Source organism: Hyperoodon ampullatus (assembly GCF_949752795.1).
Source record: "Hyperoodon ampullatus genome assembly, chromosome: 9".
NCBI classification, from domain to species: domain Eukaryota; kingdom Metazoa; phylum Chordata; class Mammalia; order Artiodactyla; family Ziphiidae; genus Hyperoodon; species Hyperoodon ampullatus.
Window position 1 is genome coordinate 60,592,782 of NC_136922.1, and position 26,613 is coordinate 60,619,394.

Below are 26,613 nucleotides of genomic sequence, written 5' to 3' on the forward strand. Positions count from 1 at the left end.
AACCACTGCGCCACCAGGGAAGCCCGCCCATTTGTTTATTTTTGTTTTCATTTCTATTACTCTAGGAGATGGGTCCAAAAAAATATTCCTGCAATTTATGTTAAAGAGTGTTCTGCCTATGTTTTCCTCTAGGAGTTTTAGTGTATCCAGTCCCCTTAAGGCTCCTTTTAGCATTTTTTTTCCCTATGGCCAGACTTGGCTTCCTCCTTGCAGCTCTCCATTGCTCAGCTCTCTTTTCCATCTACCAGGTGTTTATTTATCACCTACACACCAATATCTAGAGTGTCTACCATGTGTTCAGTCCTGTTATGTTTGCAGCACTGTCCACAGAGGGATCCCGAGTGAGAAGTGTTGTTAGTAACCTGGGCAACCTTCCATACACAGTCCTTCTCTTGACTTAAAGATCATGAATAAACGTCTCAATCCCCTACATACGTCTGCTTCTCTACCAGCTAGGACATGATATGGCGAATTCTTTATTGTCTCAGACCTCTAAATACAATGACATGTCCAGTTCAAGACACATCTTCTCCAGATCTAACTTCCAGCTTACAGCAAATAAAGGGTACACAGGAACCTGCCAAATGGCCTCTTGGAGAAAACCTAAAGGAAACCCAGAAGGCGAAAGTATTCTGTGGGACGCTGGCCCATCTCTTCAACAAGTCACTGTGCCAGATTAAAAGAAACTTGGGGGGCAAAACATCCAGGTGCAATATCATGTTCTGGATTGGACACTGGGTTAGACACACAGCAATAATGGACTTGTTTAGATCACCTGGGGAAACCTGCATATGATAAGGGTATTAGATTAGATGCAAATGTACTGAAAACGTAGAGATCAGTGACAAAACTGAGCAGGCTGCAAAAGAGTATGTACAGCTTTTGGTTAAAAATTATATTGTGTTTTGTACGTATGTATGTATGTATGTATTTATTAATTAATTATTGAAGTACAGTTGCTACTATATAGTATTTTTTAAAAGTGATCTGAAAAATGCGTGTTAAGGTGTTACCAGTAGTGATATCTGGGTGGCAGGAATGTGACGTTTTAATAAAAAAATTTTTTTTTGATATTTTCTAATTTTCTGCAATATACAGCTATAATAATAAAAGGTTGTTTTTTTAAATGCTCATTTTCTCCCAGAAGACTCATCTCAGAAAGTCCACACCCACTGATTACACCCTGACTCTCTAGGGTTGAAGCACATCCTACTGCACAGTTTATACTAAACTATCATACTTGATTCAAGTTCTCTGGTGGGTTTTTTGTCTGTGGCCCTTGTCCCTATACTTCGACTTCACTAGAGTCCCAAATCACACCTGGCAGAATATTTCTTTCTTTAGTGAGTGTAATGCCTGTGTAATTAGTAGATCCCTGTTGCCAACATGGCTGACAATACACACAGGAAGAATGAATGTGAAAATCTCACAGACTCTCATTAGAATAAGGCTTAGTAATACACGCGTTTGTATATACATAGGTAACATATTTTACCAAAAATACAATAGCCACACTATTAAAAAGTCCTATTCAATACCATAATTGATCTATAAGACTATTTATCTTATTCCTCAATGTTACTAGGCTAATTCACATACATCTTTTTCACATAATTCTAATGTATACTTAAAGACTTTTCAAAACCTGTGCTAAACTCGGGAAACAACACAGGTTTTGTGAGAAATCCAGATAAGCACATACATCTTTATTTGTATTTGATGTGATTTTGAAGGTGTTCTACTTAAAACAGCCCCAGAATTATGGTTAATGAAAAACTGTAGATATTTTATCTCGCTTCCAGGAAAGGCTGATAAGTAGGAAACCCAAAGAAGATATGCAAATAGATGTTTATATTAATGAATCCTTTAAAAAACATGCTTCATAAAAGAACTTGAAGCTGAGCACAGTGACTCCAATTCAAAGCCTTCTCTAGACAAGAGTTAAGTAAATTTTCTGAAAAGGCATTAAAATAAAACAGTACAGATAATTCATTCCCAGCTTTCCACCTCAGATCCTGAACCTCAGCTCTGGTACCAAGAAACCAGAAACACTCTTTGCCTCATATAAAAAGGAGACAGTCAATAGAAATTCAAGCACTGAATTACGAGCCGAGAATTTTTCATTCCCATTAAAAACTAGTTTTGCTTTTCCTTTGTCTTTTTCTCTTGGTGGGGGCGGGTGTTTTCCTAACATCAGTTGATTTCAGGTTCTCTTCAAAAATCCCTGTCTCCTTAATTATTTAAGTTGGATGAAACAACAAGTCCTCTTTTAGACCCGATATATTAAGTTCTAAACTGTTCTCTAAGGTCATGCTCACAGTGTTCAGTTTCAGGAAAAACTGGTGTAACTCAACACAAATGGGTCAGTTGAGAATGTTTTTACTAAAAGGTGAACTGCTACTAAGTAACTTTGATATTAAATTATTTCAGTTTGTTATATCCTGATATATTCTGATATTCCAACAATGTTCTGAATTCATAAAGCACCTCTTCACCCCAGGGTTTAAAAGTTTCACTCAAACATAAATCCATTAATCTCCAAACTGCCCTATGAAGTCAAAAGAGTATATTCTAACTCTGCACGCAAACTACTTCCAGAATGAGCTTATAAATCAGTCATGTTTCGGCCATACGAACAGAGAACTACAACCTGCCTCTCCCCATCAGAGAAACAAGAAAATTTCATATAGAAGTTGATTTTAAATAATCTCCTGTAAATAACTGAAGACTGAAAACATTTTTCCTACCCCGTTAAAAAGATACATTTAAAAAATAAACATGTGGCAGACATGAGGTTGCTATAAATTCTGAAAATGGCTTACCTATTAATGTAACTGAGGGCAACATAGGTTGGCTGCTGTAATTCTTGTTTTTCTAAAACACGTGGATCCGTATCTGAAATAAAAACACAATTATGATTTTTCAGCTTTCACATCAGAATATATGTGGCTACCTAACCTAAAGTAACAGAGGCTAAATGGAGAAAAAGATTAATTTAGTAGACCGCTTTTTAAAGAAAACTCAGTCAGCAAAGCACAATCATTTGTTCATTCATTCATAAATAACAAGATATTGCATTACTTTTCAAGAGAATTCCAAACATCAACAGTGATAAAATGTCCATCTGTCACACAAACTCTTACACAATCCCTCTCATAAATATTGGTTTTCACTGCTTACAGTTACAACGTTGGCATGGTTTTTGGTGGTTAATCGGCCTAAGAAAGAAAGGCTCTGTTAATTATGCTCACTTCAATGCTGGAACAAATTAGTTGCCATTGGAAAGCTCCATCAATCTGAAAATCTACTGAGTATTGTTCTTATTCACTGCATACTTTTCTGGGTTTGGATTCACATTCTAGAGGGCAACTCTTCTCCTTCTTAACTGTATGTTTATTATAACTTTTCTAGACTCTCAATCAGAAATTCTCATGCTGGTTCAGAAACCACAAACACCACATTCATCAGAGGGTTTTTTTTCCCCCTTGAAGAGAGAGAATTCAACACCAGAGCAAACTTCCCTAACAGTGCTTCTCCAACACAGCGCCAAAAATGCACTTTTAACAACTAGAAATATATTCAAACTTCTCATGTAGAGAAATGATTGTGCTAAGTAAATGCAAAAACAATGTTTCTATAGTAAGACTATAAAGAAATGTGAACACATTTTTGTTTTCTTAGAAAAAGGTTCAGACATTTCACACAGATTTCATTACAACCTCATTTAAAACCATCTCATTATTAGAACTCTTCCAGCTGCACTTGGCAATAACACCTTCTTTGATGTAATGACAGATATTGTTTCAAGCACCTTGGTACAGGAAGTGTTTACTGCCCATGGTGGATGTAAGATACACATGCTAACTCCAATATGCGTTAACAGGTGATGGGGGTAGGGGGTGCAGACACAGTGGCATAGAGCACAGGTGGCAAAAATGACAGCATCAAAATCAATTTACAATGCTTTCCACTCCCAGACTAAAACTGGACAGCAGTGGCGATTTTTTTATTGGTGTTATAGTTAAAATCTCATGCTCACTTTATTATTTTTCCTATGCCAAGAGTTTCAGGGACACACTATTCAGAAATCCTGCTTCCTGGGTCGTTGCCATCGCAAGCCATGAAAGCCAAATTCTGAAACAAGAGACAAAGGTTCTCTGAATGGCTCCATCAAATTGGGTCTCGAGGTTTCAGCAGCGCAAGTGAGAACAGATCAGTAACTCAGCATTTCCTCTGCCTCCTATGATGATTACATATGCACCTGAGGCTGTTTGTATTGATAGATCCCTGGCCTATGGAAACACTGTTTTCTTTGTTCCACCATCTTCCATAACCTAGGCTAGATTTCTGCTCACAAACCCTCAAATTATGAGTGGTGAAATGGACTTCCAGAAGCTTCCAAATGCCTTTCCATAACAACAACAAAACCATCTGGGAGCACCTCAGGCAGGATTCTCCTGTTTTTCTAGAATGCAGACCCCGGTAACCGACAAGAAAGTAGAACTTCCAGACACATGTCCACCAGGCCTGAGACATCTCTTTCAGATTAAATGTTTCCTTGGGCAACCTTTAGAGCATCCATGAAAGCTTCGTGTTCTCAAAACGAAATTAGGTACTTTGTGCCCACAAATCAGGAGAAGCCTGCACAAGTGCTACCAGAGGAAAAGCATCAGGGGCTGGTTGTGAATAGACATCAGCTCCGTCACCCGCTTCCTGGCTGACTGGCATGCAATGATCATGACTCACCATTTTATGGATTTAATTACACTGTGGAACACTTCACATTCAGTAAAAGTATAATAGCCGCCTTCATTATTTCTCCCTCCCTGACCAAAAAGTAACTGTCTGATGCTAAAAACTCTCTACAGGAGAGGACTGGAGTGACAAGGGCCTCAGGTGTTCACAGCAGGACGATGACGCCCTCCTCATGAAGATGGAATGTCATTAGCAGAATGAACTGGAGAGAGTAACACTGTCCATTGGAAATTACCGACTACAACAAGAAGAGCTTCTTTAAGCCACGTGCCACACCACCGAGACAGTTTTTGCACAAGTCGCTACAATAAGAAATGTGATATGAAGTGCAGTGGCCATAGTGCACAATCTCCCAGATACTCCTCTGGCTTGTTTATGGCACTGATCAAAAGGTGAACCTGGCACGTTGGTTACCGTTGCCCAGAGATAAAACCCATCTCAGTAAATGGTCTGTGGGATAGAAACGCTTGAATTTTTCATGGCCACACGATGTTCCTTAAACTGGCAACTGGCAAGAAAGTAAAGCATCCCATACTGCGGCTACCTACAGCCCCATACAGCAACGCTCTACCACTCTTATATCACAAGGAAGGGACAGGAAGATGAACCCAAAATTTCTCAGCAGGGCAGGGCACAGCCAAAAAACCCACTAAGAGTTGACTGTTTTCTGTCTCATATCACCCCTTGCACACTCACAGATTTCAAGCTGACTGAAGATAAAGGAATTCAAATATGAAAATGTATTTTAAGATACCCAAGCAATAAAAACCTATCAACTTCAAAGTTTCTAAAACATAGCACCCTCCACAGTAGACAGCAATGTGCTTCTTCTACCATTCCTAGTTCAGGGTAATAGCTTGAACACACAGTTCTACAGTAAGGACGAGACACAAAGTGGAAGCTTGCTGTAGCTCATCTGGTCCTACTGCCCTGTGGTTTTATAGAGTCAATTAAATGGCAAAAGGCTCAATGTCGTAGCACCATTTCCCATGACTTCTCAAGTAGTTAAGAGAAAAGCCAGGCAAACGGCAGAAATAAGGAAAGGACAGTCTTCAGACCCTTCTGGATAGGAACTAGAGTTAAACGTGATGAAAGGAGGGCAAACAGCACACCTTGTTCATTCAGGGAGGCCTGTGTTCATCAGCTCTGCTGTCTCTGGTGTTGGGAACCAATGTCCACCAAGTGCCTGGATTTGGGACCTATGTTGAGTCTTTTGTAGCGCTATCTTCAAGCTTCCAGGAAAACTCTATCAAGGTTGTTTGCTGGATTAACAGAAGCTAACTGAGGAGCTCATGGGCTTTGGCAGTGCTTCAGCTACATTGCTACATTGCTGGGATTTATATGCCTGTATTTATTTCCAATTTAAGAATGTCAGAAACCAGCCATACTACCTCTCAACAAGACTAACGAGGCCTCTATCAGCAATGAGCTATTTGCAGGCTGGGAGGCAGCAGTGAGGGGGAGACAGGATATCACGCCGCCCCTGCCCAAGAAGGCCTTCTTCAAATTCTATATCCTCCAAATGCTGGGCTCTTTGCTCCATGTGGAGGGCAACAGTGGGAGGCCTGAGATGACGTGAGTGGGAAGGCAGCCCCAGAAGATCCTGGAGAGGCAAAGGCCCACCCAGCCAGATGAGGGATACTGAAGGTCTGGGATGGAAACACCACTTTTCTGTGGACTCACTTGGTAATAATTAATGGACACAGTCTGTTCTCAGTCTTCCCCCCAACAGCTGAACTCACAAAATCACAGAGTTTTAGTTTATTCAGCAGAGCCTTCCACAATATCCCTGGCTGAGCACGTGCATCCCTCCTCCTTTCTCTGCATCACCTCATCCCCAGCACTGTCCCTGCACTTGTGTCACCATAGAGGCAGAAGCTGGGCACATCCTTTCCCCTTCCCACATTTCTCAGAGATGAACCATCTCAATTTCTTTCCTCTCTCCAGCACTCAGCTCAGGGGCAGGCATGTAGGAGACGCATCATCATTATTAAATGGATACACTAATTTTATGATGAGAAAATGGAAGATTTTGGGTCAAAAATGGCAGATTGATCAAAGGCGTTTTTTTCCTTCACCATCCAAGGCCCCACTAAAGGAAGAAATAAAGGAATTAAAACTTCTCCAGGGATAGAAAAAAAGGGGAAACATCAGCAGACAAGGGGTTTGCACCAGTGTTTTGGAAGATGGAAAACTCATACAGGAGTGACAAGTGACTCAGAGAGTAGAGGAAGCTATAGTCTCAAGTGCCTGCAGCAGGGGAGATGCATGGGCCAGGAGGGGAACCCACTGGGTTCCCCTCCTGGCCCATGCTTCTAGCCCCGAGAGGCCCTGGACTTGGAGGTGCCAGGTGTTGCAAAAGGCAAGGAAGGGAAGGTTCAGGGCTGAAAACAGGAGAATTGTTTAAAAGGTTGATTATCTAGAGACACTGAACCAGGAAACCTAGCACAGCGGAGATAGAGGGGGAGTGGGGAGAACACAGGGCTGAAAGCAAGGGGATTAAAGTGGAAATATACCTACTTCACTGGTCCCAAGAACACTGGCGGGAGGATTCCTCTCTGATTAAGCTAAGTGGGTGCAGAGACGAGATCACCAGATGCCGACATCTGGCAATTCCTTGATTAAGTGATTTCCCTACAGATAAGTCTATGGTCAACGAGCTCCATCCATGCCTCTATTCAGAGCCTCCCATCAGGTTTTTATTGCCTCAGTGTCTTAAATAGGAGCCAAGAACAGTCAAGGAGTGATCATTAGACATTTGAGGGAAAGTCTTGAACGTGAATGGAAGATATACCAAAACAAATAAATGGTGGGAGACAGGAGCAAAGGAACAGACAAACTGAGGCTTGGAAAGTTAAGTGACATGCCTATTTACACAAACCCAGTTAACAGCAGGGCTAGGACCAGAAGCCCTGAGTCCTGAGTCCCATTAGGCCAGCATTTTGACCATTTAATGCTCATCCTCTGAAGTCAACTCATTGCTACCAACCAGTTGCAACACTGGCCTCCATACAATCTTTATAGCTTTCTTAAAAGCCCAGCAAAGTTCTGTTGCAACTTTCACTCCACTTTTAGGACTGAGTTTTGATGAACCGACAACTTTTAATTCACAGTTAGTTTACTTCAGCTGCTGAAATAAATATTTCTTGCTGGCAATGGTGCTTTCAAAAATAAAAATAAAAAATCCTACAATTGCACATAACTGGCCTTTGAATGGATCAACTTTTCCTTCGTTTATAGACACGTCATTTGAAACTTTTCCCAAGCCATAATTTCCATTACAGGGCCGTCAGTGCAAATTACAGTGAGATTCTTGCCTTTCCAAATTCAATGTGAAATCCAGATGCAGTTAAGTGTTGCTGTAAACTTTATGAGTTAAATATCTAAAAGTCGGGGACATTGTGCAGTACAATAACGCCATCTATTAGAAAAGCATTTATGTTCCCATTTGCAGCCTGAGTTTTCCTCCACAAGTGAATGAATAAACGTTATTCAACCAAGAACCGTTTGGACAATGCTCTAGTAGGCTGATTTATAAACAAACACAGCATACTGCAGCCTTTTCAGTTTCCAGCATGACCAGAGGGTTAAAGTTATTAGAAATAGACAGTTCTGACCAGGATGCTTTCTAACTCTTCACCAACCCATCAAACTCCTAGGGTCATTGATGACTGCTTGAGAGTGGTAGCTATTTTCCTCCAAGTATAAGGTGTGTAGCCTTATATGTATGACACTCTCAGTCCACACTCTTCAGCCAAATTCTCTACCTTGTTACCTGGGACAAGAGAGACTGCCAGAGTCCATCGTGGCTGCCAGGTATGCTTGTGCAGTGCACAACCTGTACATCTGTATATAGCGACTCTGAAGACTGGGGTGCTGGGGTTACACAACAATAAAATTCTTCCAAACAGGAATAAGGCCAAAACTTAGCGTCCCATTTGATCTTACAGGCATGTGTGCATGTACACACAAATGGACGTGTCTGCTTTCCCCAGAAATGAACCTGATGATGGATCCAAGTAGCATGTGATACAAAAGACCGTAAAGGGGCTTCCCTGGTGGCGCAGTGGTTGAGAGTCCGCCTGCCAATGCAGGGGACACGGGTTCGTGCCCCGATCCGGGAAGATCCCACATGCTGCTGGGCGGCTGGGCCCGTGGGCCATGGCCGCCGAGCCTGCGCGTCCGGAGCCCGTGCTCCGCAACGGGAGAGGCCACAACAGTGAGAGGCCCGCGTACAAAAAAAAAAAAAAGACCGTAAAGGAGCTTCTATGTCACTGCTGCCCATGGGAAGAGCCTAAAAGCACGTATCTGGAAGAAAAGAGAGCTGCTGGTGGGTGAAGGTAAGTGACAAAAGAGAAGGCAGGGAAAATGAGGCTCTCGAAGTCCTCTCTGCAAGGATGGAAGGGCAATGGCTGTTCATGAAAAGAGACCTTCAACTCCTTCTGCCTAAAATTGTTTGCCCAAGGAAATTCTACCCATCTTCCAAGGAGCTGGCCTACGCACTACCTCTACCATGTGTTATGCTACACATTTGCCAATCTGTCTTAACACCCCACCAAAATGGAAGCTCCTCAAGGGACCAGATTTTAGAAGCCACAAACCCTAAGTCCAGTGTTTCATAAATAATCAGTGAACATATGCTGAACAAATAAATGAATGCCCTGGGCATGCATAACACAAAAGACATAAAGATAAGCATTCAGCTCAGACTATTCAACTAGGAGAGTCAGATGGACAGGAGAGGAAAACAGACCCAAGTGTAAGTGACTGCCAGTACAGAGAGACACTTATAAGAAAAATATATACCAGTAAGCACAGATGTGCAGAAGGATAGAAAATGATGCAAAATTCAGAATAACGAGAGAGAGGGGCAGAAAGGGCTAATCTGGGAAGGATTTACTGACTAATAGGAACTGAGTTGGGTTTTGAAGGAAGGGACTTAGGCATAGGCAGTGGTTCATAGGTGAGGTTAGGGATCTGAAAATGGCATGAAGTTTGAAGCAGAAAGCACAGGTGAGAAGTCTGTGGGTACCATGGAAATGGGGGCTGCAGAGCCGATATTCATTAGTTATAAAATATTTACAGAGATACTTTAAAGCAGTTGCTCTGAACTGTGGGCGATTTTGCCCCCCACCCCCAGCCCATCAGGATGTTTGCCAATATCTAGAAACAACTGGGGTGAGGATGCTACTGGCATCTAGTGGGTAGAGGCCAGGGATGCTGCTACACATCCTACAGTGCACACACAGGACAGCACCCCCCAGCCCCCACAAAAGAATTACTTGGCTGAAGATGTCAATGATGCAGATGTTGAGAAACCCAGTGTTAGAGCTCTATGAATATTATGAGGATGGAGCTATTGCTTCTAGATGATAATCTCTGTTATTTTCCATGGTCTAAATCAAACGGCTGGTTAGGAGGCTACAGAAGATACAAGACATTGTTTGGACTTATAAGAGCTAGGACTTTCTTCATGGAGACAAAGATACTGAGTTCATTTCAAGAAGGACATACTGCACTCTTGTCATGCCCTAGTTGCAAAAGGGAAATTCTAAGTCAGTAGATTCACAACTGAGCAAGAAAGACAACACAATTCATGGTTAACAATAATCCAAGACAGACTGATCTGTGCCAACCTAGAGGACTACACTAGCTGCTGTAGAAACAAAACAGGATTCTCTGGGCGAATCAGAGAAACTTCTTGAAAGGAAATTTTACATGAGCCTTGAACTACATCTCTAGTCAGAAAAGGTGAATCAGAATAGAAAACGGTCTGAGCATTAGCAGAGACAGGGGCAAGAAAGCCAGTGTGGCTGGAACTCTGCACAAAGAGTCTCACGATACAGATCAGGCCCACGTCCTGGAAGGCTTGAAATGTTCTCCAAGAGTTTGGACTTAATTCCATGAACAATGGAGAGCCTCAGAAGGAGTAAACTGATACGGTCCATGTTTTAGAAAAATAACTGGTGGTGGTGTGGAGAATGGGGGGGAAAAGCTGGAATAAAGAAATATAAGATTTGGTGAAAGTAGAAATGGAAATACACATTTTTTCTTGTGTTACAGATCTGAGGGCCTCATTACCAAAAGTAAGGAAGAAACTAGAAAGTGAAAAGGGTTTGACAGGCAAGAAAAGGAGGTCTGCTTCTGATGTGTGGTAAGACATTTTGCAGAACCAAGAATACTCACAGGAAGAAGAGATAAAGGACTCAGGACGCTGATAGGGACTGCAGTGCTGTAGATTCCTACCATAATGCCACGTTCCAGCAGGCACTGGAAGCAGACCATGTCCCGCAAAACAAAACGACGATACAGCAAAAACCTGACCACTCTGAGTCAAAACTTGGTTATCATATAACTCAGCCAATTTATTAGGAAGTACTCACTGAGGACCTAGTGGGCCTAATAAAATCCCAGCAGGGATAAAGAAAAGCCAGGGGTTGTACTGCATTTGAAACCAAGTAACTGGCAAATTTCACAAGGGAGTGAATATAAAAGATTGGGACAAAAAGAGAACTGAGTCAAAATGGACCCCGAGTTCAGTGTTTTAACTGATTTGGTACCCAAGACTCTAAGGCTCACTACTGTAATCACCCTCCCTTTGGAATCCCTGCTCCCACTTCTTGGTGATGCTAAGGATTATGATGCAACTCCACAGCAGTCAAACTGCCTCTGTTCAATACAAGCTGTATAACTTCTTTAAGTCTTAGGTTTTTTTTCATCTGTAAAATTCTGATAAGGATAGTACTTTTGCGTGAGTGCTGAAATGAGGATTAAATAAGCAATGTGTTAGGTGTAGCTACTAGTTGGTTCTTTAGCCCGTAGAATGTTTTGAAATCAAACTCTGTACTGTTGTGGATTATCTCCATTTTATAGTCAGTGGCATAATGATGCATAGATGATCTAAGAACTCATCATTCACATAATGTAGTGAGATTGCTGGCTACCATCCGGTAGTCATTTTCCCCTTCTTCCTCCGTAATGCTTAGGAATATGGCTGTCTGGTATAAAGACTACATTTCCCAGCATTCCTTGAGCCAGGGGTAGCCCTGTGACTAAGGCCTGGCCAATAGGATGTAAGGCTTCTGGGAAGCCTCTTTAAAGTCATGTGCCTTTGCTTGTGGTTATTTTTCCCTCCTGTATCTACTTTGGATATGATATAATCTACAGAAGTCATACATGGCTGAGCAACACAATAGGAGCCTGAAGCCCTGATCCCATGAAGACCCACACCACTCTGAGACTGACCACCTCCAGACTTAAAGAAATAAGGCACGTGCTATGTAGGGTTTTTCAGCTACATGAAACCAAACCAGATCTTAACAGAAACATGAAACAACTGGAATGCTGGTTTATTTTGTTGGACTCAAAGTTCTAATCTGATGTCTTGCTTTGTTTTTTTAGATTCTTAAAAAATTCTCTTTAACAATTTAATATGCCAGCTCATGGAAAGAAAATAAGAGTAAAATCACACCCACATCACCACTGTGGAGCACTCTTAACCTGGGATAATTAAAGAATGGGAGAAAGAGGAGGAGGAAACCATCATGTCAAATTATGGCTCCTTTGGTGGCTTTAGGACTTTCTCTAGAATTGGTTATTAACAGGCAATAATGAAGCAAATTGCACATGCATATTACTTCTGAGTTATGAACAATGCAACCAGCAGTAACCTTTGAAGCTGTCAGGATCTTTTCAGGCAAGCAATTAAAGTGAAAAATGAGAGTGTGCACAACTTCCATCACCCAGTACTACATGTAATAACACCACCTACAACACTGACATAAGAATGGGACTCAGTCTGAATATTTATTAATGCAGATCTGTTCCCATTTGTTCCTCTTTTTTTCCCCTGTAACCCATTCCACCCCCACTTGCCAAATTTTTTTTCTTCTTTAAAGGGCAGCTCTGACACCATGGATTGCATTCACCTGAAACCTCCATGCAGTGTGACATCTCTCCCATCTTCACCTAAAGAAATTTCCTTTGCTACCCCTTGACCAAAATATAAATTTAGAGCAAGCTTGGATTCTAGAGAAGAAAAAGTGGATAAGGAAGTAAGCCCCAATTAGGACAACACAAAATCAAGATTAAAATAACTAACATACAGGAGGCCAAACATATGTCAAGTACTGTGTGCTAGGCACTGAAGGCCCCTCCCCCCATCCTCCAAAGGTCCCAGTTCTCAAGTAGTCCAGACTCTGGAGGATCTGACTTACAATGATCTGTAATAAAAATGATCTGGTGTAAAAAATATCTGATTTTCTGCCAAAGTGTAGATATCACTCCCTGCTTGCATATGTTTTGTGATTTAAGTACTTGGAAGGACTTAAAGAAATGGCAGGAACAGACACAGAGGTAAGCCACTTGGAACAGGTCTTTCCAAGCAGAGAAGAAACCCGTGTTCTGAGTTCGAAGACGTGAGGCCAATGGGTCCTATAAGCAAGTTTGTCTCATTTGGTTTCAGTCATTTCTATGCCGCCAAATACCTAGAGACCAGTGCTTCTCAACCAGAACTGCTCACTAGTATCACCTGGGTAGCTGTAAAAAATTCTGAGGCCTAAGACCCATCTCCAAAGACTCTAACATGCAATCAGAAGAGGGATGAAGATCTGGTTCAGAAAGTCATTAAACCAGTTTGCATTTTTCCCCAAGCTAAAAAGACAATTGTAAAACCGGAAATGATTTACTGAAAGTAATTTAAAAGCTTTATAAATAAATCCAACATCTAGTAAAACCTCTGAATTCAGACTTCACTTGAGGCTCAGGTCTTCACCACCCCCATCCCCCGCCCCAGCTTTTTGCTTTCTATAGAGAAAGTGCTAAGCTTAATGATTATGTAGACTATTAGTGTCTTCATGTATCTCTAAAAGCAAATCACAAACAACCAAATACCAGCGACCCTTGAATTTCAGTGCGCAATTTTCATCCACTCAATAAGTGTGCTCTGACAAAGACCTCTTACTGGGACATGTCCCCCCGCCAACCTTTTCCTTTTGGTCACCGATTTTCTTCACAGTATGTCCCTAAAATGGTAAGACTGCATCCCTCGAAGTCTTCCACGGCTCAGAATTTTCTGTCATTCAGATTGGCCCCAACCAGTGTGGTTTTCCTTGCTGTTATTATTCACCTCACTTAGAAATCAGGTCATAACCAAGCATATTCATTTTGCATTCTGGAAGCCAGTTAAGGATTTGGCAAAAGGAATCACCCTCATTACTTCTCGCCTCCCAGGGAGGCAGAATCATTGCTTTAAAAAGAAAAAAGAAATAGCTGAACATCTGGAAGTGGAGTGACCTGACTGTTCTGCCTAAGAGTCATCAAACACAAGGGCACAAATCAGTTACAGTTCGCTGGGGCGGAGGGCTGATATGCAAAGCTCTGCCTGGCGGGCTCTGGGATGCCTCATGGCATCTCCGTGCCCAGACAGCAGCCATGAACAGGCTCATGGGCCACAAAGGTTATGCAGTTTTCGGGGATTTATTCCTCCCGATTCTGTGTGGGTTGTGCACTCATTCTACTTGCTAATGAGGAGGGTCACATGCTGGGCTGTCCTCAGATCACTCTCGCTGATGGTGTGAATTTGGGCGTCTGGGAAGGCCCTAGCACCTGGCAGATGGCTCCTGGCATTCTTGGCTTCTATGGAAGAACTTCTGGGAAGCAACTCTAGACTTTCTGGGGTTTTTTTTTCCCTCTCCAAGGCTTTAATTTCTTTAGACAGGCAATATAACATTCATGGGCACGGTCTGCTACTTAACTCTGTGACTTGAGCAAGTTTCTCAGCCTCAGTCTCAGTTTTCTGATATAAAAGACAGTGATTCACAGGTCCTACACATTATGAGGTTATTATGAGGATTAAAAGAGACAAGCCATACAGAGCGTAGTGGCTGATCCATGAAATACTTAATAAACCATACCTGTTATCATTACTGTAGGTAGTCAGGTCTGAAAGCATTTACTGTTTACGTTGTCAGACCACATTTGTGAACAATCAACTGTTTTTAAGTAGCAATGATAACTGACAACAAAAATAGAATTACCATTACTAAGTGCCTACTAGGAGTCCATGCAGAATAAGCTGCTTTCTATGTGCAATCCTCATGAAAACCCTGCAGGGGAGGTACCTCCCCCATCCCTTTCTCTAAGGAAAATGTAAGGCTCAGAAAAGGTCCAGATCACACAGCTCGGAGATAAGACCTCAGATCCAGGTATGACTTCCAAGTGCAGCTATTTGACCCTGACCACCACCTAGTTCTACCACACTATTCCATAGCAATGCTCTCAAACGAAATGGCCAACTGGCCTGTTCTTGATTTTTTTCTCACTAAAACACTGCTTCATGGATAAAGCACTGGAATGCTTTGGAAGCACTGGGACAAAAAACATGGACAAATTCTGATGAAAACCAGAACCTGGGACACAGGCTTAAACAGTTATTTATCTGCATCTCCTAGTCAATTTCTCCTCTGGGTGAGTGATCTAAAAGAACACCAGATCTGGATCCAGAAGATATGGATTCTAGTCCTCGTTCTAACTAGTTCCAACTTATAGCTTTAAGCAAGTTAGTTTCCTTACCTACGAAATGACCATAATGATAGTGCACACCACCCCACAAGCCTGAGATGAGAATCACCTTTGAACTGAGCGATTCCAGTATAAACTTTAAGGCCCCACCTCCGGCTGCCAACCTAAGGTGGCCGTGGAGTTATTATCCCTCCGACAGGAGCAGCCCAGTGCAGCCACATTAGCTACTTGTTAGTCTCCTGAACAAATACTGTGTGGGGAAGAGAAAGATTAAGCTATACACTGAAATAGTGACCTGAGTTATGTGTATAGAGAGCTTAGACTTCATCTTCCTTCATCCCTGAAGCTTAGGGAGCACATGCATATGCACTGGTGTTACTTTTCTCCTGAAAGAGTAAGGACCTTCATCAGAAAGCTCTCCAATTCCTCTTCCAAAGAGTCATGTGTCTTGCCAGTGGAGACAGAAAACTTTTTGGCTAGTTTTCAGCTGAGTTTATTAAGCCATTCTGACTAACTAAAAACAGTGTGATCAATTAACTTGCTTTATAGCTAAAAGGAAAAAGTCTTTCGATTTATAAACCAAAACACACTGAAGTGATTTTATCACACATTCAAACCAAATGCAAAACTCCCCATAATGCTTGAGTAAAACAGGCATTATCAAAGTAAGCACAAGACATCGGATTCCTCAGAGAGGTTCAGGAGACTTTGGGGATTTGGTAAACATTACTATCAGTTGAGTTTCGGAAAATGGAAGACAGAGAGGCTGATGGATTTTCTCAGCTTACTGGAGATGAGGCTTAATACTCTAGACATGGATTCAATACCACGAAGATATTAAAAAAGGAATGGCTTTAAGAAGGAATGCAGAGATAACATATACTTTTTCAATAGATATGCTCTTTGCTGACTAGACATAGCCAGGCTGCCTGTCGCTCTCTTCCCCCTTCAATCCACCTCCACACTCTAGGACCTAGCTCAGTGTGTTCCCAACATTTCCACGGTATGATACATATTTTAAATTGTAACCAGTACACTTCCCCCACAGAAATACACAGAGGGTTCACAGAACATTACTCAACTTCACTGTATGCAATGCACATATTATTTCATTTTTTTAAATGTTGGGCTAGCCCATTTAATTGATTTTATGACCCATTAATGAGTCTCAAGATGGTGATTTTTTTAAAATGTGAATCTTGCTAAATTACAAATCAATAATATCATGCATTAATAAGCCCACCCCACACATGACTACTGTTTATATGATAAAAGACTCAGGTAAAATACAGAAGATCCTTTACAATTTGGCTCCAAACTCATCTTCCTTAGTTCTCTTCATGCAATTCCTAACTTCATCTCATCCTCTGCACATACCGCGTTCACATGCCATAGCTTTTGTTCTGATGATCCTGTCTGCCTCTTCAGGTCCACTGCCTGCCCTTCCCTGCCCTGTTCTGTGCCTCGAGCTAGTTTACCCAGACTCTCTGGCCAGGTTTAGCCAATGAGAAGCACCAGTAGGAAATCAGAGGGTGAAGAGAGAGAGGTATTCTGCTGATAAGCCTTTGTAACACAGGCTGTTTCCCCAACTTGGAACACCTCCTCCCCACTTCCCATAGCCATGCTCAGATTCATGCTCCAAAGTCCACTACAAAGGGTACCTCCCCTCCAAAGCACTCCAGGAACCTACTTCGTAGAATTCACCCTAGTACACACCTCTATTAAAAGGATGAATTACGCTTTAAAGTGTTTATGTCCCAGCAGACTCAGCTTCTCCAAAGCCAGCACCTGGTTTCTCTTTGTCCCCCGCACTTAGCGTGGAGGCTGGCACGTAACTCTGATCACTAAAAGGATCAGTAAATGAGTGAAAGGTAAGAGGATTCTTCATTATCAAAGTGACATCACAAGTATATGCCAGGAGGTAGTATTTTCTAACAATGGTGGCTATAGAGCTACTTCATCAAAATTCCCACTCTGGAGTGACCTAGTCTATTTTTTCTAAATATAAGTGCTGGGAGTCAGCTCCAGACAACTGCTGTTTACCACCGCGTGGTAACCCGGCTACCTCTGGCGGTGACTAACTAGCTCCCCAATGATCCTGCATCACCTGGCAGGGTGTTGTCTGCTTATTATGCTAATTACATTTTACTTGAAAGATATAATTATTGCTGCAACTCAAGGAAATAATTAATGGCCAATTTCAGTGGGCAAAAATATTCATCAATCAAGTCAACAGACAAGAGACCTGCAGACTTTAAGAAAGGTCCTTAGAGAAGAGAAAAAAAGACAATCACCTAGAGATTTCTCCGTTCCATAAATATAGGTTAAATCTATTCAATTACAGTCTCTTGAAAGTTTACATTTCAGATTTACTCCAATGACTCCTAGTGAAGTCTCGGTTTAAACTTTTGGGTCCTAAAATGCATTGCTCAACAGAATTATTTCATCACTGTATTGCATGAAAAGGTGGAGGTGATAAGGTGGAGACAGCATTCATTTCATACTGAGTCTCTTGAAAATGCTGATTCATTCAAGGGTTTCTCAACACAACAAACATCAGACTCTGTCTTCTTATATGAAAGGTAGGGAGGGAGGTGTCCTAATGAGAACACTATTCGGTTTGCCAGATGTTTACACCATCTTTGTCCCTTATAAACACCTGGCCTTTTAAACCTGAGGGTGAGAGGACGTTTTAAAGTTCTTCTAACACCTCAGTAATCAGGACCCAGAGAAATATCTGCCAATGGAAAACAACACAGTGATCCAGAGATCAGATTAAACCTACACTTACTATTAAAAGGTATTTCAATCCCCAAGAGCATTGATATGTCCCTCATATAGATGATACACAAACCCTCACCGGCCTGTTCCCCACAGCCCTGCTCTTCAATTCCCTTTTATAACAGTCATATCCTCAGATCTACGTCGACTGTATATTTACTAGACGTGTCCCCCCGCCATTACATTATAAGGGGCTTAAGAGACCAGAAGGCAGCATACAATAATTTAGAGTCGAGTTTATTTTTTACACCAAAAAATATTTCCAAGTTTTCATTTAATTTTAAATGCTAACCACCATATTCTAGCCTCCACGTGCTCAAAAAGCTGCTTAACAGTCCAGAAAGAAAAAAAAAATTTTGTTTTAAATAAGGTTCACCATCCACATCTTAATAGTCTGGACACGGAAGCATTTTTCATTCAGAGTAATGATCTCCAGGAGTAAGAATAATATAATTATAACTGAACTACTTGGTCAGCTAAATCACAACCAGAAATGCACTGGTATGTATTTCATTCACTGTGTCAAAAAGTCTTCATTCTGGACCGTCCACATCGCACTAAATTTTGATCTGTCATTGAAAACAGGTTGCTTCTATTTCGGGCTTACAGCATGGTAACAGGGGACAGCAACTGGCAAAGACAGCTAATATTTCATATTAAATCTCCCCACCTGACCTTCTGAATCAAAAGTGGAGAGACTCGTGAATAAGGAATTATTTATTATATAAACATCTTTACTTCTTAAAAAAAATCTCTGAAAGCATGGAAAGATCGATCAAAATCCTTGGGAAGAAATTTTGTTTTTGATGGGATGGCCGCTGAAGACCCGTGAAGGGTGTGGGTTACACTCCTGAGCTGCTTCTCTAGCAACAGCTAGGAGCGGGCTGGGAGCTCTAGGTGTCTAAGCAGCCCAGAAGACAAAGCCTGCACAGGCGTTTCCATGGAAGGCATACAGATGAAAGGGCAGGCTGTCCACTCTGGGTGCGGCCCCGACTGCCCTGTGCCATTGAGAGTTAAGCCTCACACAGGGAGCATGAATTACATGCACTGTAGGAGAAAGCAACTCTCCTGAGATCCTCCTCTACTACTTGTTCTGAAATCACACATGAATCCATATTTAAACCATGTTGTTACCTTCTTTTAAATAAAACTTTGAGAAAAACTTTGCAGATACGTCCCCTCCTTCACTATCCCCACCGCAGCCTGGGTAAAGTAACCCTCCCGTCTGCTCCCGCTGCACCCTCCACTCACCCCCAACTTCACACCACATTGCTCTGGAACTGCTGACCGGCTTCTCTCCCACCAGGCCAGAGTTTCTCACGGTAGGGGGGGGCTTTATAAACTAGTTTACACCTGGGTGATTCTAATTTAATTGATCTGGGATGAAAGATCCACTAAGTGAAGTCACCTGGATTTTGAAAAGCTCTTCAGGTGATTCTGATATGCATCCAGGGCTGCTGATTCCAGCTCCCCGAGGACACGCACTGTGGCTGGCTCACCCTTGATTCCCCCACCCCCGGCACCCAGCCCCACTCTGGCACCCAGCACAGTGCCAGCTCACTGAATATTAATTGAATGAATAAAAAATGCTGTTCAATGACTGGAGAAGTGGGGGTAAAGATAGGAGGGGCGTCAGCATGGGTTACACACTGACAGTGCTTTTCAAACTGGATGTGCATTCGAATCAGGTGGAGGGCCTGTTACAGCTCAAGCCTGTTGGGCCCCGCCCCTGAGAAGATGCAATTCTAACAAGTTCCCAGGTGATTGATGCAAATGCTTCCAGAACCACTGCGGTAAACGACTGAAGCTGCCTAGTAATCTTAGATTAGGCGGCACATAGGAACACGTGACAGCTGCAGGCATCTCTGACTGTGTGGCCAAGGGCTGTAATACTGTGGGGAAAGTCACAGGAAGGGATTGCTGGCCACACACCAGGGCCGAGGACACCGCCCCTCTGGACTCCCAACTCCATCAGGAACCTTCAATTTTCACAGCTTAAGTATCTGAATCATCTATCACGTGCTCATGACCACGCAGGATTAAGGTGGGGCCAGCAAAAACAATAGACGGCATCAACGTGTAAGTAAAAATTACAGAACACTTTCCTAGAAATAGGCCCAAGATCAAGTTTTCCCAGAGCACCAGTGGCAGACTTAGGACAGAAAACAAACCCGTGGCTGCTTGTTAAATCAACTCAAGCACTAGATTCTACAGCTGTAAAAATACAGTGGTTTAAAATCCAAGCTTCTAATAGCCACCCAAATAGACGCTGTACTAGAATTTCTTAGGAAAAAAATGCACACTTTCTTCAACTGCTCTCAGTTAAGAGCTTTCTTTCTTAAGAGACAAAGGTAAGGAATAAGGAAAATGCCCAGTGCACCAGGTTTTCCCATGAGTGTACTGGTTACTGGTTCCCAGAAACAGGAAGGAGGAATTCTTGTCAACCCTTCCCACTGCCCTCCAATCACAGGAGCCATTGAACAGCGGCACAGATGGAATCCTGACAGTGACCTGGGCAGGGCTATTCTCTCCGTAGCTAGTTATCAGTCCTCTGGATTCTAGCCAGCACTGATAAATCTGGGTGTCAGAAAACTGAATACTTTGGGGCTGTAAAACAGTTAATCTGTGAGGAGTTTCTGGAGCAGAAGTAAACAGGAAACTGTGGCTTCTGAAAAAGACCTCTGTTATCAGGAAGAGAGGGGCATGAAGATGGGGGACTCACCCACACAGTAATTATACAGCCTTACATTTACATACAGCCAGAGGGACATAATGGCTCTAGGAAATGACATAATGGCCAAATGTAATGTGGTATCTTAGATGGGATTCTGGAACAGAAAAAAAGGACATTAGGTAAAAACTAAGGAAATCAGAATAAAGTATGAACTTTAGTTACTTATCAGTTTGGTTCATAATTGGGACAAGTATACTATGCTAATGTGAGATGTTCGTAAGAGAGAAGACTGGGTGTGGGAATATATAACTGTACTGTCTGTAATTTTCCTGTAAATCTCAAACTATTCTAAAATAAGAGGTTGTTTAGAAAAACTAGGACACTGACACTCTGAGACAGCTGTTAAAGCAAAATGGTAGATACACTGGTGGGTGTCTGTCGCATCATTTTCTGTATGCTTGAAATATTTGTGAAATATTTCAAAATTTGAAACTATGAAAACTATACACACACACACACACATCTCCACCCCCAGATCCCCCAAAAGACTGGTGTTTGTTTCCATAAGGATGCCATGCTGAAAGCAGGCCTGAAACACACCCTCATCCACGAGTTGCCACGGATCCTTTTTGTCTGAGCCTCCTGGGACTGTTAGCTCTGTTACCATGGAGGGGACACCCTCCCCCATCTCAGGACTGTCCATGGAGGAAAACTGTGAAGGACGTGAACTTGGTCCCACCTCCTCCCCAGGCTCCCGGTCTCCTCTCCCTTCTCATCCACCAGAGGCCTTCCAGGTTTCATCACACTTACATTCCCATGGAGCCTTAAACCCAGCTAGACCCCTTCACGTGTTAGCTGCAAGTGGCCTTAGGATGTGACTCTTCCGAAGAGCAGAGGCATTTTAACAATGACAAAAAAAAAAAGAGCCTCTGAGCCCACAGGAGGGAACTGAAAGGTGGAATTTCAAGGCACGGGGACAGACAGAGGGCCACCTGTGCCTTCACAGCAAGCCACATGGGTACTGCCTACGTCCCTTCTTTGCTTCAGACTGGACTGCATTTGGGCAGAGGTAACACCCATTCCCCTTGCTCCCGGGGCCTCTCTAACTCAGCGATGATTCCTGAAGTCACAGAGATTAACATACTGATTTCTTACATCATCCAACCTCCAAAGGAGTTAAAAACAGGTGGTGAACCCGCTGGAATGGGAGTGCAGGAAAAGAGGGGCTAAGAGGCCTAGAAGACCCATAAACTGGAAGCTAATCCCTGCAATGGTGGGGCGTTCACGGCTGCCCACGTGTTCCTGAGGAGGGCTATTTTCACTCAGCTGTTTGAATGCCAGTACCAAGAGCAATGTGTGTGGTGGCCAGCCTTCTCCCGACACCTCCTCCTTGGGTCTTGCCCAGGCCACGTGAGTAAGGATGGGGAGGGGCAAGGGGACATCATTTGGGAGTTGAAGAAGTAAAACTGACAGCTCACTGGTTTGATTTCTACACCAACAGCGTGTACCTAGTTGGTTCCTCCCTGTCTTTATCTGTGCTATTATCTCGTTCCCGCCACCTCGTGGAAGTCAAATCCAACCCATCCCCAAAGGGCCTATAAAAGTCCTAAACGCGGCCCGGGGGTTCTCTGCTTGCTTTTACCTCATTCATTCTTTCACTCCACAAATATCGACTGAACACCTACTATGTGCCCGGTACTACTCCAGGCACTAGAAATACAGCAGTGAACAAAAAAGAGAAAAATCCCTTCTGCTGTGGACTTTACATTCTAGAAAGGAAAAGGGTCAATAAGGAAATAAGCGAATATATACTACTATGTAGATGATATCAGGAAGGAAATGGGAAGAACGGGGCAGGGAGGCTGGTCCCTTCACGAGCTCACACCATTATCCAACCTGGTGGGTGTTTCTGTGCTGCCTCTTCAGCCAGATACCCTACATTCAAGAAGGACCGGGGCTGGGTTTTTTTGTTTGTTTGTTTGTTTTTTGCGGTACGCGGGCCTCTCACTGTTGTGGCCTCTCCCTTTGCGGAGCACAGGCTCCGGATGCGCAGGCTCAGCGGCCATGGCTCACGGGCCCAGCCGCTCCGTGGCACGTGGGATCTTCCCAGACCGGGGCACGAACCCATGTCCCCTGCATCGGCAGGCGGACTCCCAGCCACTGCGCCACCAGGGAAGCCCCGGGGCTGTTTTTGACTTCTTTAAACACAGAACTGTACACCCAAGGATATTATTAATAGCACCCCATTTCACTCTCCAAACTGTTACAGATTCAAAGAAAAATGATACGGTCATCCTCTCCAGACCCATTATGGTAAAAAGTATCATTCACTGTTATATGAAACCTGATATAATTCTCTGGGCTGATCACGTCCCACTCAAACCAAACACTTACAGCAGGAGCCGGATACAACATATTCTATAATATAAAGTTATGCCTGTCCTCCAGCACCATAATTATTAAACAGTTCTTCTGTATTCCGTTGTTTTTTTTTTTTTTTTTTTTTTTTTTGCGGTACGCGGGCCTCTCACTGTTGTGGCCACTCCCGTTGCAGAGCACAGGCTCCGGACGCGCAGGCTCAGCGGCCATGGCTCACGGGCCCAGCCGCTCCGCGGCATGTGGGATCTTCCCAGACCGGGGCACGAACCCGTATCCCCTGCATCGGCAGGCGGACTCTCAACCACTGCGCCACCAGGGAAGCCCCTGTTTTTTTTTAAGACAAGAAAAAAAGAAAATTCTATCAACTTCTCTCCATGATATATTCTGTGTTTCACAGCTGCCGCACGGGGAAGACTTTTTCATGGATCAAATCTAAAATTTTCTTGGCTCAGCTGGAGTCAGTCCTCACTCGATATGGACAAACAGGGTCAGTCACTGCTCTCTGTACTGAGATACGGAGAGCCCTGTTCTAGAAGAAGTCTGCCAACATCACCTCCGAGGAGCTCCAGGTTACATAACCCCTGTTTCTCTAACCTCTCATCTCAGGTCTTATTTTTCAAATGTCCAGTCATCCTTGTGGCTCCTCCGTTCATCCTGGCCAAGTTCTTTACACTGACACAGTACTTCTAAAGTTCTAAGCCAGAAGCATTCTGATATTTCTGCTATCAAATCTTTCCAGAAGCTTCAAATCTGTTCTCCTCCACATCTAAGCCATGGGCTGGGAAACTGGAAACAGCCCTGCCATACCAGGCCATGCCTCCTGGCTTGCTTTATCCTGTCCTCCTTGGACCAGACCACCGAAAGACAGGATTAAGTGTAATCTTACCGTGTCTCGGTTACAAAGGCATGCATAGGTGGCAACCTCTGGTGGCGTGGATTGGCCACCCCTTCTCATATTCCATCTCAGAGCCACAGAAAGTCAAGGTAGAGGCCACCTTAGTAACATCTTTTCATTTAGCAGATTTATTTCAGGCTGACATAATAAAGAGCCCATAGGAGGGCTAGAACTAGTGCTGGACCAGAGCCCTGCCCCCTGCTTTGCTCTCCATCATTCCAAGGAAATGCCACTGCTCTCTGATTGTTTTCCACTGACCTGTGTGTCCATGTCTTTTTCCGTCCCTCTCCTTAACTTTGTTTTGCTTCTTGAGGGCAGAGAATATATTTAATAAGTCTTGGTATTCTTCACAACATGGTATCTTCCATGTAGCCAAGACTCAACAGATATTTGCTGACTAGTATGTGCATGGATTATTCAGGTTACTCCTCATTTCTTTTATGATGCAGACAGTCAAACAAGAGTAACAGTACCAATTATAACTATGAATAGAGTATAATGTTTAAAAATAATGAATTACTGGGCTTCCCTGGTGGCACAGTGGTTGAGAGTCCGCCTGTCGATGCAGTGGACACGGGTTCGTGCCCTGGTCTGGGAGGATCCCACATGCCGCGGAGCGGCTGGGCCCGTGAGCCATGGCCACTGAGCCTGCACGTCCGGAGCCTGTGCTCCACAACAGGAGAGGCCACAACAGTGAGAGGCCCACGTACCGCAAAAATAAATAAATAATAATAATAATGAATTACTATGTTGTACAACTGAAACATATAATATGGTAAATCAACTATACCTCAATAAAAAAAATTTTTTTTAAGTAATGTTACCAGGCTTTGGGTAGGGACAGGCTCTGGGGACAAACAGACCCAGGTCCAAATCTAGGCTCTGGCACTCGTTTACTAATTAACTAACCCTGGGAAGGATATATCATCTTTCTTCATCAGAAAAATGGCCATAACATACCTCCCTCCCTATGAAGGCTGTAGGAGCACACCAGGGCCTCCACACATGTGTTCTTCCCTGAGCCCTATTTTCCCCTCCTTTTTTTTTTTTTTTGCGGTACGTGGGCCTCTCACTGTTGTGGCCTCTCCGTTGAGGAGCACAGGCTCCGGACGCGCAGGCTCAGCGGCCATGGCTCACGGGCCCAGCCGCTCCACGGCGTGTGGGATCTTCCCGGACCAGGGCACGAACCCGTGTCCCCTGCATCGGCAGGCGGACTCTCAACCACTGTGCCACCAGGGAAGCCCCTCCCCTCTTTTGCGTGCTTTGCACAGTTAATACAAATTCCTGCTTTTTTCTCTGGAGGTTAAGCTTTGACCAAAAAATAAAAAGAGAATAAGAAAGGGAAAAACAAAAACCCTAACAGTACTATGACTAAAGATACTATTTTTCCCCCATCCTCAACTACTTAAAAACCCTCGTTAGAATGAGGGAAAACTGTGCTGTTACTTATATCCTCTTGCAAATTTTTTTAAGTGCTGAGGTAACACCAAAATGGCGGGATTTCTGAGGTTATTTGTGCATAAGCAGGAGGTAGGAAAGTATCTACATTTGGAGAGAGAACTAAGAAAAGCCTCCTGATGAGGTGTGAACCAATGGAAAACTGCACAGGGAAAACTAATTGGAAAGGCAGCCTGTGGACTGACACCACAGCCCGAGCGAGGAAACAGGTGAGGCGAGCCAACCCTCTGGACCATGTCTTCCTCTTCTGACTTATAAACTGAGGGCCGCGGTTTTCATTCTGACACCCAGGACTGATACCACACTGACATCTTGTGGCTACAAGTATCATGACACATAGGTGGCCCCAAAGCAAAACGGACCTGCATACTAACATTACCACGATCTGTCATTCTGCAGCATTTAAAGAACTTCAACTGTTTTCTCAACGACAGACTCACTGTTTTCATACCATGGAAACAGAAGTGAGGACAGGAAGCAGCTGCAGTATCAAGGAACATGTACACTGGCCGGCAGCTTAACTGTGATATTGGCATTTGTACTCCAATTGTATCGGTGATAACACCTCTGATAAATGTCACCGTTTTCAAGCACCGGCAACTCCTGGGTGAGCATTTCTTCTTACCTGGCACCTGAGACTCCAGGTAGGAGACTTACTGAAATATATTATTTAAAAGTGAAATGAAACTGGCATTCAAATACCAACCACACCTCCCTCTATTAAGTCTGAGAGAGGAAGGGAGGAAGCAGAAAAAGAACCTGGTTCTCTGGAATTTCAAAATTAAATTTTTCTTCCCAAGCACACGCAGGAGCTGCCTGGTGAAGGATGGAGGCCAGAAATCCTCCATCTTGCAGAACCCCAGGTTGGATGGAGTGTCTACTGCAAAGCACTTGGGGGCACTAGTGCACCCCAGAGAGCTCAGGGGCCCTGGCACCATAAAGCATGGGAGAAGCGGAGAAAGACCGCCAAGGGCCAAGGGCCATGGGAGCTCTCCTGTGGGGGACACAGGAGAGGCTTCCCTGGAGGCAGCCTTTGCCTTTCAGGACAAACGCTGACGGCACACAAAGATGGGCATAAAGGCACTGACAGCAGTGCTTGAGGTCACGGGCCTGAGAATCAGACAGAACAGGACTGAATTCCTAGGCCCGT

At 43.4% G+C, this 26,613-nt stretch overlaps 1 protein-coding gene across 4 annotated transcripts in view; it reads right to left on the bottom strand.

Moving 5' to 3' along the window:
- The window catches only part of JAZF1 (JAZF zinc finger 1), a gene marked incomplete at both ends in the record, with an annotated part of 355,552 nt that overhangs the window by 157,726 nt on the left and 171,213 nt on the right, over positions 1-26,613 (bottom strand). For all 4 annotated transcript variants that reach the window (XM_079711331.1, XM_079711330.1, XM_079711328.1 and 1 more), the window contains one exon: positions 2,823-2,895. Coding sequence is in view for 1 of the 4 variants with exons in the window: in XM_079711328.1 (XP_079567454.1) it covers positions 2,823-2,895 (73 nt within the window). The remainder of the gene's footprint in view (positions 1-2,822; positions 2,896-26,613) is intronic.